The sequence below is a fragment of the Palaemon carinicauda genome, chromosome 19 (assembly GCF_036898095.1).
Source record: "Palaemon carinicauda isolate YSFRI2023 chromosome 19, ASM3689809v2, whole genome shotgun sequence".
Lineage (NCBI taxonomy): Eukaryota > Metazoa > Arthropoda > Malacostraca > Decapoda > Palaemonidae > Palaemon > Palaemon carinicauda.
The window spans coordinates 30,245,031-30,260,737 of NC_090743.1; the positions used below are offsets into that span (position 1 = coordinate 30,245,031).

Below are 15,707 nucleotides of genomic sequence, written 5' to 3' on the forward strand. Positions count from 1 at the left end.
GATTTAATTAAAGTCCATAGGAGGCTAAGCAGCTTAAGGCTCCTCTCCATCTGACAGAGTCCTCAAGGGAATATCAGTAGGAGGGAGAACAGCAACTTCCTCATCTACAGGAACCTTGTCCGATAAAAGCTAGGTTACCTCAGTGAGTCTCTCACTGGAGCATTAGTAACAGACCAGAAGGCAACGTCATGTAACTGCTTGACAGTCTGTGAACTGTCAACAACTGAACTGTCAACCACAACAGGTGCGTGAGGACGTACAGTGTCCACTCGAGACTGCTTTGACTGTCTAGACTGAGCAGTCAAAACAACTCTAGAATGCGGAGGTTGACGCACCGCGTCAAAACAAAACAACTTAGACTGTTGTTGTACCTCGCGAACGTCAACGGAAGGTTCCGTGCGTCGCTGAACGTCAACATGCGGCTGGCAGGGTACACTGGAACGCATGGGTGGCGGGACTCTCTCAGCTGGAGTGCGGCAGAAGGTCGCCTCAGCGTCCACAGGACGCACAACCGTGGTTGGTTGTAGGCAAGAGGTTGGTGTCAACCTTCTCCGCACGAAAGTCCTGCATCAATGACGTTAACTGAGACTGCATGGTCTGCAGCAAAGACCACTTAGGGTCTACAAGAGCAGGTGCGGCAACAGACGGTGTGACTGCCTGATGCGGTACCGCTTTGCCTCTCTTAGGAGGTGAGCAGTCGTCGGAAGACTGCAGCGAGTCCGAACTGACCCAGTGGCTACAACTGGGCCGTTGGACTTGCGCGGAAGGGACCGACTTGCGCTTAATAAGCCGCGAGACCTTGGTCCATGGTTTCTTGCGAGAAACCTCTTCCGCAGACGAGAAATAAATGGGCTCTCTCGTCTTTGTGTGGGTGGGGCGATCTTGGGTAGATACGCCCGAAACCACGGAGGGAAAAACGTCTGTTCGTTGATCAAGGCCTCTCGAACCCATAAGTCGTTCGACATTACTTCTCCCCTGGGCTTGGGAGCTTGCAAGAGGTCCCGGACTAGGTGAACGACAGGCACGAACAGACGAACCCTCGGACGCAACACTGTAACACTTTGCGCATATCACTTTATCGATTTTCTGTTTTGCACTTATTTCACTGAAATCGAAACTTTTACTGATTTCTACCTGAAACACGCAATTCTACCCTTCATTAAAAGGTAGTAATTGCGAAATCAGTCGTATAATGCAGCTCATTTACTAGCAAAAAACAGAAAACATATATAAAGATAAAAAATTCAGTGGCTGGGAAAGAGACTAAACACTAGTTCAAATAAACTACGTTTACAATCTCTCACCGCACATAGCCTGGGGACAAGAATAAAACCCTAGAAACGTTTTACCTTCCTCCCCGTACAGAGACTAGGGACGAGAGTAACACGAGAACAACGTTACCCGCTTGAACGGAACGTTTTCTCTCCTCTCTCTCCCTCCGTCTCTATCTCTCTCTCTCTTTCTCTCTTGATTTCGCACCTAAGAGAAGAGCCCAATTATATATCGTCAAAAAAAAACATGTTATTTGACTAAAGGAAAAAACTGAAAGGTTTTCCAAATAAAAAGTTCCTTTAATTTAGAATTTAAAACATTTAAGCTAAGAAAGAATGAACAAAACGTCAGAATCGATTTACTCTTACTGCAAAGTGAAACCGTGATACACTCTCTCTCTATCGTAACGATAGAGCGCATGTTGAACGTCCTGAACGTCAACAACTGCGTAGTCTAAAAAACTAAACGTTAGTTCATCTTTGAAAACAGTACGAAGACTATCAAAGAAATTCTTTCATAAAACATTAAATTTAAAAAGTTTTAAATTCTTTAAAGGCTAAATACGATATAACGGGCTCAACGTTGATTAACTTCGGTTCCAAGTTAGGACCGCCTACTATCAGGAAAGGTCGCATATAAACAAAACATAAAAATTTATTTTTATATGTTTATAATAAATGGAAAGTTAATCGAAGAGGCCTAATAAAGGCGGAGAGATATAAAATATATAGATCTATAACGTGTTAAGCAAAATTACTAAAAACCTAAACACACTTCCGTCTAAGGGAAGGGTCGGCCATTTAAAAGTGAAAGAGAGACCATACTCTCTTTGTCACCATAATTAAATCTATCCAAAACGAGTTCAAGTTTTGAGATGAAGATAAAACACCTGCATAGCGAAAGCTCAAAACTAGAATAGTGTACTTCACCAAATAGTTGTGAAAACAAATCCAGTTAGTAACAGCGAATTAGTAGGTCTTGCCGGTAGCCCGACAGAGAGAAAATTGAGTTCTGTGTTTACATTGAGTACTGAGTACCTGCACGACAGATGGCGCTGTTGAAGTACACCCCCTACCTGCATTGCGATCGCTGGCGGATTTTTAACGTAGAGTTTTCTGTCGAGCAACAGAGTTGCAGCTTATATAATCACCGGCTAAGTTTAATATTGAAAAATAATAAATCACTTCTATTCCTCTTGACGTCATCATTAATGTATTGTTTACTCTAGTATGACGGTTGAAATGTGAGTAACAGCTGTTCGCTAATTCAGTTGTTATCAATAACAGCAGTTTCTTGTTAGGTAACTTTGGTTGTTTATAGTGGTTTGGCTTTGTTACTGTGTCGGTATTTCCTTTTTCATTATTTAAATACTACTATTACTAATAATAATGATTTTATACTGGTAATAATATTACAAATACCAGTAATAATAGTGATATCATTATGGAGTTAGCCTAGCTTAAGTAGAAGTGACCATTTCATAAGTAGAATTGTAACCTACTGTACTCTCAACAGTTTTGGGGATACAGAAATCTAGCATAAGAAAGCCTATCTTTCCCTCTCAAAAAGGAAACTTGCATGATACACCAGATACACAAGATACTCAATAAAATAATTTTTTTTTGGGGGGGGTGAAACTTGGGGGTTGCATAAAACACGAGATAAATTGGGGGTTGCATAATACACGAGATCGCATGTTACACAAGTATATACAGTATATGATAACTAAGGGACATTAACTACTGTAAGAAACCACCAGTCAATAAATGCTAAACGGAATAAGGAATGAACTAAGAAATACAAATCCGGTAAGGAATTAAAAAATAAAGAAAAAAATTGAGATACAGCAACTATGGAAAAGGGACCATTAGCTCAAAAACTGGAATCTAACAGTTACAAAATTACTACCAAAGGTAGGCAAACAAACAGAACTACTAAAAATGGAAAACTGTCAAGAGATAATATTATGAATAGAAAAAAAATTAAGGTTATACAAACATCTTGAAAACACCATTTCTAGGAAGATCCAAAATAATAATTTAACAAAATAAACTCACACATAGGGATAAGATCAACAATATTTAGAAGTCACTAATATAGGGATGGGATAACACAATGTACTATGCGTAGGATTTAAGTGCATGTATAATAGAGGCTTTAAAACTCTGACTACTATAAGCAATGTAAAATTGGAATTTCTAAACTGCGGAAATACAGTAAATTGTGTTTAATAGTTGTGATGAAACCACAATGAAGTAAGGATATATGGTGACACAGACTGCTATAGCACTTTCCTCTGAACTAGTGATAACAGCAAAATTCCAATCTTCTAAGGAAAAGCACCAGTGTAGCATTTCACGATATACTAAAAAAAAATTATGTAAAAATTTATGAGGAGATTAAGTATGGCTTTAGGTGTCATGTGAATGTTCTTTTTTTCTTTAACAATATTACAAGGCTGAGTGCTTTTCCAACCCTTTTCCTAACACACAATCACCAGTGGTGTGATCCCCAACTGGCTTAGATGCCAAATATCAATCACATAAAAATCACAGAATATCAAAGCTATTGAGTATTTTCTCTTGTCAACAAGCCCTAATGGTCTCATCGCCGATACATTCTGAATTAGTTTTCAATAATAATTCCCTCCTTTATAAGAAGATAATTAAAAAAACTTTCTTAATAATCATCCTTCCATTTACAAGGGGAACAATACATATGACGACCTTTCTATATGCCAAGAGCCCTATTGTTCACAAACTCTTATTTACTTTTGTGAAGATTCATGGAACTGTCTTTTTTGTATGAATGATTTCACACATACCGCCATCGAAATGTTTGCATTACACATGACTACACATAAAAAGGGAACCACATTCGGCAAGTATTTTCATGAAATAATTTTGTTCTAATATTTTTTTTCAAGATTTGCTTGTTCAGTATCTTATTTGTTTATATGGTGTCTTGCTTCTTTTTATCTCCCCCAAAATAAATATAAAAATATTCTTATTCATATATAGCTTCCCTTTCATCTTCACCTGTAAATCTTTTCTTGTTGGTTTTCCAGTCACAATATATACAAGAAATAAGTGACATACCATCTCAAAAGTATGGTTTTGTCTTTCCATGAATGGGTCTGTCGATTTTCAGTCAATAATGAAGATACACCGTTGTAAAGAGCAGGACAATTTACATACTGTTTAGTGAACCATTTTATTCCACGTAGGTTTCTTCATTTCATATTTCATAGTCTAGACACCATTCAAGATGAATCTATTTTCATTCATCAATACTGTATACAGTAATATGTGGTTAATAAATGCTGTTGATTATATCAAAAGTTTTACATAAAGAAAAAAATCAAAATATCTTTCATGGTTCCAATAGAACTCATACATAAAAAGATAGTAAGATTTTGAGGATGTCAAGAAGCAATCAAATATAATTTTTGTAGAAATCAAACGAATCCTTTCATTACCTAACACACAACAGAAAATCTCAACTAAGCAGGAGCCAAGTCTAGATAAAATCTTATAATTCCTAACTACATATCAACAATAACAGTAGACAGATATTTATTTCTATGAAATTATGGATGGACAGGTGTAGAAGAATCTAAAATAAATTATAATTGAAAAAAAAATGCAAACAGTAATATAGGTACGGATTTGTAAATTTTACAAAAAAAAAAAAAAAAAAAGAAATTCTGTCAAATCTCATTGCCTTATTAAAGACAATGGAATCTAATATCAAGTGTCATTTAGGATGGTAAATGACATAAAAAAAATCTTAAAAACTTAAAATAAACTTGAAATGTACTTGCCTCTAAAGGATTAAAATAACTTGGGGAATTTCCCTCTCTTTCATCTTTTCCTTTCACTCCATGGAAAATCAGAGGAAAATTTCTTTTGGGTAAATGTTCCCAGCTACACAAAGAATTGACCAATATCTGATCACCACATGCCTGAAATGAAAAATTTGTTTCTATGCATATAAAAAGTCAGCTTCCACAAAAAAAAAAGGAAAAAAAATGAGGCATACATGATGAAAATAACTTTAAAATAAAATAATTCAAGAATTGAATACCCACATATTTTAGATGAGAAACAACTGCTGGCACAGTCAATTGTCTACCAAGAAATGTCCATGTCACTATACCCCTGATGAAAGTTAATTGAGGTTGTACACTGTTCTATAAACAATAATATAACAAACCATGCATATGAATACATTTCTTACTCCAATTCATCACTATTATTTTTAGGAAAGAACTTTCTGTTATGTGGTTAAATATCAAATAGGTTCCTTCCATTTTCTTGACTTTTCCTGCACAACCTCTTCCACAGCCTGGACTGCACTTTTTCACATGCATGTTTCTGTTTAGCACTGACCTAACATTACACTGTATAACAAGACTGACTGGTTGTACGCCAGTTGGTTTCAAAACCTGACTATGACACATTCTTTCCTAGACTTACTGCGAATAACCCAAAGACAATAACTTGTTAAGAGCAAACCCTTACCAGTTCTTTATACACCTGGTTTCACTTGGGATGTTTCCCTCAGGTACTGAAGTCTGATTGGTCCTTTGCCAAGATGCCAGAAACATCCTACCTTAATGGTTTGGCAATATTCATAAGAACTTTTGCTTAACCTTTCTATATTTGAGAAACTTAGAATACAATAAAATGTAATTTTTTTTTAACCATGAATTTTTTTGTCATAGAAACTCTCTATTCACAAAAACGTGTCTCATAATTAAAATTGTGTTACTGCACTTAGGAATTGTCTCATGAGGTGTGCACATTAAAAACCCATGGGCCAATTTTGTATGACCAATAAGTAATCTTGCTATTTTTCTTTCAAGTAAGACGATTGCACAAAGAGAAACAATTCATTTGATTAATTTTAATTTATTATCTTCTAATTCATTAATCAACAAAGTTTACCATTTAGTTATGAAATGCTTTATGGTAATTACATAATCCATCATGAGAAGTTTAATGCTAAGTTGTGGTAACTTTATTGCTGATTTAGTAGCCTAATCTGCTTATTCTTAACCAACAACTCTGACATGGGCAGAAATCCAGCATATTTCAATATTTATCGCTTGAGAATAGAATTTGTTAAGAAGCTCTTTAATTTGACATACCAACTGGTTTTTATGTGGGTAACCTTTAAAAGCATATAAGGTAATTCCAATTCAGATGGCAGACTCTGGCCTTTTCCCAACAAGCCACCAGACAATCTTTTCCAAGTTGTTATTAGTGAACGGTATCTTGGATGAAAACATGAATGACTTGGGTATATGAGATAGTTTAGTAATATCTTTCAGAATTTATTCCTTGCTAACCAAGTATGGGATCATTTTTCTCTCGATTGTATATACTATTAAATACTGTAACAAAAAATAAAACTTTAAACAGCAAATACCCACCTTCAGTTCTTTGTTGTAGAACATTTCATTGGACTCTTTCAAAATATCCTTGTGCGACCTGTAGTTGTTCAATAATTTAGTCACAACTTGACTGTTATGTTCACTGTGTTCTGGCTGATAGATAGGCTTTTCCATTAGCCTTTCAAGGTATGACTTATCTGAAATACATAAACAAATAAAAAATTTCCAAAACCTATCAACATATAAGTGGTACTTTATCAACGTCACAATGATAAAATAATTATATGTACGAATTTTGTCATTTAATAACAACAATAACTCCTTTCATGTAGGTTTTCAATGCTACAAGAATCAGCAACTTATACATATCAAGTTTCAAACACATGGAACAATCATAGTAAAACTAACTGAACATTCTCACACACACTATCATAGGAGATATGTATCTATGAATGTATCTTTAATTCTATAATGAGAAAATAGCGAGTTAACATTCTTAAGTCGCAAAGGGCTAGGTAGAGAGGTTTGACCTTAACACATTACAGTAATACCTTGACATACACGAGCGCCCCAACATACGAGCATTCCGAGATACAAGCACAACGGCAAGCAATTTTTTGCATTGCGATATGAGCACGCTTACAGATGCTAACACTAGGTGGCTGAGCGCTTGGGAGCTCTCGAAGCCCGCATCACTCGTTCATTTCCCATGATCTCCGACTGCTGTACACATCGCCGAGCATCTCTAGTGTTGTTTGCGTTATTTAGGTGATTTGAAGATATATTTGTAAACAATTATTCTAATATGTGATGGGTCTAAAGCAAGCGTGTGGAAACATTGGCAGTGAGAAGAAAAAGCGCATGACGACGATAGAGGTGAAGCGTGAAATTATCGAAAAACATGAGTGTGGTGTCCGTGTGAGTGAGTTCGCCCGCCATTTCGAGAAGAGTAGCGTGACTGAGACAATCATCTGTGAGAAGGCCAGAGCAATCTACGAAGATTTGAAACAAAGGGAAGCAGCTGAGTGGGGAGACATCAACACCAGTGGAGATGTTCAAAGCTAATCGTAGCTGGTTTGATAACTTTAAAAAGTGAACTGGGATCCACTCGGTTGTGAGGCATGGGGAAGCTTCAAGTTCAGATATGAAAGCCGCACTTGTTGCTTCGGAAGGTTACATCCCTCAAAAAGTCTTTAACTGCGATGAAACTGGCCTTTTTAGGAAAAAGATGCCACGGAGGATATTCATCACGGCAGAAGAGAAGAAACTGCCGGGCCATAAACCCATGAAAGGTAAATTGACCCTAGCCTTGTGTGCTAATGCCAACGGTGACTACAAGATCACTGCTGGTGCATCACTCTGAAAAACCACTTGCTTTCAAGAGTCACAGTAACTGGAACAAGTACTGGCTCACTATTGGCAATCCTTATTGAATCGGCTAAGTGTTGGCAATAAACCCCAAGAGCCTCTTTGGGAGTATTATGTCCCAATACATGGAGCCTGTTGCCAGCAAGTGCTTTATGCACTTGAGGTCCACGCAGCCGATTCAATAAGGATTGCCAGTAGTGAGCCAATACTTGTTCCAGTTACTGTAAACCTTCCTAAGGGACTTGACACCTCTTTTAGGTGCCCTGCTTGTCCGAGCAACTGTTGGCCGGAAATGTATTATGATCGCGACACCAAAACCCATGGTCTGTCAAGGAAAGTTACAGCAATCACTGGCATCCTTGAACTGAAAGACAGAAAAGCCTCAGTTTTAATCAAGGGTTCATGTGAAGAAACTGCCAAGATCAAGAAGGGCAATCTCTTGGGGAAGGTAATCACCATGGCAATGGTGGATGCTCCTCTATCCTGCCTGATAGCACAGGAGTGTGACCTGACTCCTGAACCAAGCGTATTGGAAGAGATAGACAATCTGTCTATCTCTAACGAACTGGACTCTTCTCAGAAGGACCAGTTTCGTCAAATGCTTCGACGTCATCTTCCGGTCATCAGTACTGGTGATGATGATGTGGCAGAGTGCTCAAGCACACCAATACGCATCCACCTGTATGACGAGACGCCCATTTATCAGAGAGTTTGACGGTTTGCCAAGCCCCTCGCTGATGCCATTGAGGAACAGTGCAAGGAGTTGCATGAACTGGGTATTATTGAACCCAGCATCTCTCCTTGGTCTTCACCCATTGTTCCAGTCCGAAAAAAGGACAATAGTATACGGTTGTGTGTGGACTACCGTAGACTGAATAAGGTGACTGTCTCTGATAAGTTCCCGATGCCTAACATGGCCGATTCTGTATTTGGACTTCAAGGAGTCAAATACTTTACAACCCTTGACCTGGTTCGTGGATACTACCAGTTACCGTTGGCAGAAGACAGTAAAGAATACACGACTTTCTCTACCGCCTTTGGACACTGGCAGTTCAGACGCTTATCATTTGGACTGAAAAATGCACCTGCAGTGGTTGTCTACATTGATGACATCTTGATACTTGGGTCTTCTTTCGAGGAACACCTGAAAGTGGTAGAACAAGTTTTGGCTACTCTCCAGAAGCACGGACTCAAGATGAAACTCGGGAAGTGTCCGTGGGTTCAAGTCAAGGTCCAGTATCTTGGTCATCTGGTTGGAGGTTCTGGGATGCGAAAGCTACCAGAATACATCCAGAAAGTGGAGGACTTCCCTAAACCGACCACTGTGCGTGGGCTACGGGGATTCCTGGGACTGGTAAACTTCCAACGGAAGTTAACCCCATGTGCTCACAGATAGCCTAACCATTATCTGCGAAGACTGGAGGACGAAAATCTCAAGGAACTAGGAAACTGAAGTGGACTGCAGAAATGGACAGTGCCTTTGTGTGCTTGAAGGAGCTGATCAAGGATGACACTATGTTGTCGTACCCTGACTACTCCGCTGATGCTAAACCCTTGGAGTTGTTTGTTGATGCTTCGGGTGAGGGTGCTGGTGCTTGTCTGTGCCAGGAGTTCTTGGAGCATCCAGGGGAGCATCGGGTGATAGCGTACGACTCCATGATTTTCCTTGACTGCGAGACTCGTAACTCTACCATTGAGCGTGAGTTGGCTGCTCTGCGATGGGGGGTGAAAACCTTCAGGGCCTTCCTCTATTGTCAGTTCTTCGTGATCCATTCTGATCACCGTCCCCTGATGCACCTTCATGACATGAAGATGGTGGACAGTCGTCTAGCCTGGATACTGGAGGACCTGTCCGAATTTAACTTTATTGTTAACTACTGTCCAGGTGATCAGAATGCCGCAGCTGACTGGTTATCCCGCTGGCCCGCATTAACTGACTATCTGTTTGCTAGTGAACCTAGCACTCCCAAGTTGCCTACAGGACTGGCCTTGTATAAGGAGGTTCCTGATGGTCCAGATTCTCCTATAGAATCCTTGGAGCTAGTCGTGAACTGCTGGACAGAAGGGTCAGGTGTCGCACCCGACTCTCAGCTGAAGGGGGCCAAGCTCCGGGATGCCTTAGTTCAGCAGTCTCTGAAAGACTCCAGTCGACTAGGCTTCAAACTGGACAAGACTACCAGGAACAGGATCAAGGCAATGCATTTTCCAGGTACAGTCCCAGCCCTGGAGTTACTCTTGGTAGCATCTAAGTTATTGAACCTGGAAATCTGGGTCCATTGGGGTCCCACTTGTCCCGTGGTCTATCATGATCCATCCGTGACCGAGCCTCAGTGTGTGCATCTTCAGTGTCTGTCTGGAGTGCATTTTAACCCTTTCATCGAGCTCCGCAATTACGTCCCTCCAACTGACATGATTCTGGGCCATAAGGTGGAGGTAAAATCTTGTGTGCCTGACGCTGAGGGCTTGATCACTGATGATCAGGAGGCACCGGAGGATTGTCCTGTAATCCAGTACGTGACAGAAAAGGCACCTCGTCAGTCCAGTTGTACCCATGTCTCAACACTTGGCAGTAGGTATAGTAATGATGCAGGAGACCTTATTTTGTGCTCTTGTTGATACAGGAGCACAGGTTTGTCTTGTAAACGAGTCTGTACTGAGCCAACTTGGTATAGAGTACCAGGTACTGTCAGGAGAACAGCTAGAGGGGTTGACTGGTTCCTGCACCATCATTCTAGGCTACATCCAGTTAGAGGTGAAGGGTCCTTCTGGGTGGAGGCTACCGCTGTTTAACTATGCGGTGGTAACTGCCAATGACATTAACTTTTGTTTTGTTCTTGGTAAGAATATACTGGACGCAGCCTGACACTGGATTCACCCCGAGAACAGTTGGTGTATGACCATACTACTGTTCTTCAGTTGTCTCCCAAGGTACTCTCAGTCTCCTCCCTGCATACTGAGACCACTGTCATGAAGGTAACTGATCCTGAACCTGATTGGGGAGTGTTCTCTGGAAATGCTCTTCTGTCTTTTAGTCAGGTGTCCGAGATCCAAGATCATCGACAGATTCAATCTGTCATTAAGATGATGTACTCTAGGGTTCCTGCATCTCGAGTTCCATGCTCTGATCTACCCTATAGGAGATGTTGGTCGGACCTGGAAGTACACCAGGGTTTGCTAGTGAGGCGGAACTCAGACGGTTCAGTAGTTCCAGTAGTCACCTTCAATGTCCTGATTGACCTAGTTTCCGAGACACACCTCCAGAATGCTCACAGGGGAATCGAAAAAATGATTGCAATGCTCCGTCGACTTGTCTGGCACAGAGCTTTCATTAATGTAATCAGAGATATGTGCCGGACGTGTTGGGAATGTCAGACTTGTAAGGTCTCAAGGGAGGTGGTTGCCCCGCCGACCTTGAAAATAGTGACCTCTTCTCCCTTTGAATTGGTTTCTATGGACCTTGAGTCTCCCAACAACCAGTACTGGTTTTATTGGGTGTCTGATGGTAGTCGACCATTATTCCAAGTGGGTGACGGCAGTACCCATAAGGAATAAGAAGAGCACTACGATATGCCAGGCGCTTGAAGACCGAGTTTTTCCTGTTATTCCTCGTGTTCCAGTCTGGATATTGACTGATAACGGCCCTGAGTTTATTTCCCAGGAATTTACTGAGTTATTGGAGCGGTACAATGTTGTACATGTGAAAACAACTCCGTACAAACCCTCTAGTAACGGTGCCATGGAACGGGTGAATCGTACCATTGGTGAGTTACTGATGGTGATTTCTGGGGAATCTCGGAAATGGGACCAGTACTTATCTCAAGCAGTTCTCAGCTACAACCATTCTCACCACACCGTGATTGGCTGTACTCCAGCTGAGAACATACTGAAGGGTGCTCACGATGTTGATAGCACCCCTTTGCAGTCAGCAGAAACGAGAGACCCATGGGCTGAAGGACATCCTCGGTACAAACCGTTTAAAGAGGGTTCTCTGATGCTTAAGAAGGTGCACCTGTTGGGACACCTTCTGACGAACAAGCTCATCCCTAGGTTTGAGGGGGTATTCCGTGTTACTAAGGGGCATGAGAATAAGGTCACCTATGAGCTGCAGAGACTGCCTGATGGTGAACTGGTAAGAGCTCACCATACCCAGTTAAAGGCCTGGTATGAACCTCCACTTTATCTTAGGAGGCCTTTTCTCTGGTATCCAAAGGGTCCTGCTCCTGTAACAGAGACTCGGAATAGTCCAGGACTCATGGAGAATAGTCCAACTTCCTCTGAAGTCTCTGAGAGTTCTGGGTCTAGTAGTAATGGCGACTCCTATGGGGTGGCTGCAGTAGTGGCGTCCTACCTTTTGTCTCGAGATTGTAACAAGTCCCGACGACAGAGGAAAGGTCACTATCCTACTAGAGCTATTACTCAGCCTAAGCCCATTCTTAAGCCAGATAGGACTTATGAGAGAAAAAAAGCACTAGATGTTTGATTATATTCTCCAGAAAATTGTGATGAGACTCCTGTATTAAAGTCTGAATCGTTTTGAGATCGTTTGGTCCTCCAACTATGAGAGGACAGCCCCACTGAAATGTGTGAAACCCCAATTTTGTCTCCCAAGTCGGTGGTTCACTATCCAGTGCCTGAATTTCCAACGCCCCAGTTCTTAGCTTCTTCTTTCCGAGAGGAAGGTGTTGTTCATCCTCCAGGGAGTTGGGAATTCTGGGAAGTTTCTATTATTCCGTTATTGAACAGCTTTCTGTTGGTTCCAAGAGTTCCAGTCCAGATTGGTCAAGACCTGCTACTTTAGAAAGCCCTGTTTCTGAATTGGCAGTGTCTATTCATCCTGATTATGACTTTCTCAGCTTTGTGCCACCCGATTGTGACGACCGACTGTCGCCTGAAGATCCCACCTCTAGTGGATTTAGTCCCCCATGGACTAGGTCAAAAGGTCCTGTTCTTGACCTACCTTTAGTTCAGCCTCACGTCCTGGAGTGGAGACCTCGTCTCACTGACCAGACAAATACTATAGAGAAGGAACCATCCTCCATTCCTGAGTCACCTCAGAATTCAAACCCTTTCCGACATTCTGATGGTAGATTAAAACACCGGTCACAGTTCGAGGCTGAAGTGACACAGTCAGGTGTATCTAACCTGAACGCTATAACACTGTTTGGGTCGCCCAAAACACAGCTTTGCCCCGAGTCATCACCTGATTTTTCGGGATTTTTATCGTCCTCTTCTGAGTCTACGGATTCTGTCTCTGGTTTACCTCAAAGAATGTCGATCACCTGCAGATAGCAACTGTTATGCGAGGTTATCGATCGACTGAAGACACCCAGCCTGTACCTAGAGAGTCGCCAGCTTAGCCTGTCTCCGGTGCTGTGAGAAATTAATATGGCTGGCCAGCAAATTGCTGAATCCCAGCACATGTCCCGAGACAGAATTTTGAGACTGAAAAGAGGAACTAAATATCTCCCACTGAATTAATCTTTGTACAGTTTTTAAAGGAAGTTTTGATAATAATTACCCTTTGTTATTCACATTTTGATTCTCAGAAGGAGATCGTGTTCTTAGACACTGCCCTCTTTACTGGGCCTGAGGAGACAAACAGACTTTTGATGGCTGGCCGGAGTCTGGCTGTCCTGCTAAGGTATTTCCTGACTGTTCTCACTGGCCACAGGAGCAAGTCTTCCGGGTTGTCTGAGTGAGGGATTGCTGGGGCCGAGAACCCCTCGAACTTTGGGTCTGCAATGGCCGGGTTCTGAGTTATGGCCACAAATTCAGGCAGAAACTTGTAGGACAGGTCCTTCCACCCCTAAGAGTGCGAGACCTTGCATAACAAGTCGTGGAACTCACTCACACACTTGGCTGAGGCTAGACCCAGTAAGAACACTGTCTTGAGGGTGAGGTCTTTATCCAGGATATCCTTGAGGGGTTCGAAGGGAGGCCTTGTTAAAACCTTGAGAACCTTGGCCACGTCCCATTGCGGGACCCAAGAGACGCAGGGGGAAAAAGATTGTTCGAAACTTCTGATGAGCATGGAAATCTGGCAAGAGGCCCCCAGGTCGATGCCTCTGAGTTGAAATACCTGCCCCAGGGTCGCTCAGACCCCCTTCATGGCTGGAATGGACACCCCCGGGTTGTCCCTCAGGTGGACCAGGATGTCTGCAATCTTGTGGACTGATGCATCCAGGTCTTAGATTCTGTGTGGCACACCACTTCACAACCGTGGCCCATTTGGCCCGGTACACCACGCTCGAGGACTTCCGAAGATACCCTGACATCCTCAAAGCTGTCTTCTCCGAGTATCCTTCTTTCCTTAATAGACGCTCGATAACTTCCACGCATGTAGCTGAAGGCACTGAGGTTTTTCGTGAAACCTTCGAAAGTGGGGCTGGTGCAGCAGATCTTCCCTTACTGGCAGGGGCCACAGAGGAAGGGAGGCCAGGTGCCGTAGGTCCGCGAACCACTCCCTCTCCGGCCACCAGGGCGCTACCAAAGTCATCCTTGTAGCTCTTGATTGTCTGAGCCTGTTGAGCACCTACCTGAGAATCCCGAAGGGAAGAAAGGCATACGCGCCGAGTCCGTCCCACGAGTGCTGGAAGGTGTCCACGAACGCTGCTGCCGGGTCTGGCACAGGAAAACAGAACACGGGGAGCCGAGTGTTGAGCCTCGTGGCGAACAGGTCTATCACCAGTGAGCCCCACAACTGGAGGACCTTCTGGGCCACTTGTGGGTGTAGGGACCACTCCGACCCCACTACTTGCCCTGCCCTGCTGAGGCCGTCGGCCAGAACGTTTCTCTTCCCCGGAATGAACCTGGCTGTGAGAATGATGTGTTTCCTCTCGGTCCATTCCAGGATCTGAGACGTGAGATCGCACAGCTCCCTTGACCTCAATCCTCCTTGTTTCTTTATGTAAGCCACCACGGTGGCATTGTCGCACATGAGGGCTATTGAGTTTCCCTGAAGGCGATGGGCGAATATTGCGAGGGCCTTTTGAACCGCCAGCAGCTCGAGCAGGTTTATGTGGAGGAGCTTCTCCTCCAGGGACCACTTTCCCTCTGCTGTTTCTTCGAGCAGATGGGCTCCCCACCCCTCCTTTGACGCGTCCGTGAAGAGCAACATCTCCGGAGGAGCGGACGCGAACGGCAGACCCCGTAGGGTGTTCACCCTGTCGGACCACCATAGGAGCATGTTCCTGGAGGCCGGAGTCATCCTGACTAAGTCCTGAGGCGGGTCTCCCGGTGACCAGAGGCCCTTCAGATTCCACTGGACCGGCCTCAGCTCAAGGGTATCGGCCTGGTGTAATTTTGGCGATATTGGCTGAAATTCGCGAAAATTAGTTACTGTCATATTTTGACAGGTTTGGGTCCCCTCTATTGCCACGCGCAAGATGAAATCGATACGAAGCCTTTTAAACGGTTTAAAGGGCAATTTAAAGGACCTACCTGGTAAAGGATTAAAGGGCTGGGTAGGCATAACCTTAGCATTTTTTTTTGTTCTTCCTCGAAGTATTTATTTCTTTTCATCATAATTTTTTTTCGTTCGTCGTACGATATGTTTTCCCAATAGAGTCGGCATCTCCCTATGTTTATGGCAACAACAAAGCAGTTGTAGCTAGTCCTAAAGTCTGTGGTTGTGCTGACTTGTATTTTCAAACAGTTGCATTACTTTTTC

General features: G+C 42.6%; 1 protein-coding gene across 1 annotated transcript in view; it reads right to left on the reverse strand.

Annotated features, from left to right (window-relative positions):
* LOC137658555 (putative helicase mov-10-B.1) overlaps nucleotides 1-15,707 on the reverse strand; it is a 186,101-nt gene that overhangs the window by 29,579 nt on the left and 140,815 nt on the right. Inside the window, exons 17-18 of the mRNA XM_068393440.1 lie at nucleotides 6,710-6,867; nucleotides 5,096-5,236 (exon numbers count right to left, since the gene is read on the reverse strand). Coding sequence (XP_068249541.1) covers nucleotides 5,096-5,236; nucleotides 6,710-6,867 — 299 coding nt within the window. The remainder of the gene's footprint in view (nucleotides 1-5,095; nucleotides 5,237-6,709; nucleotides 6,868-15,707) is intronic.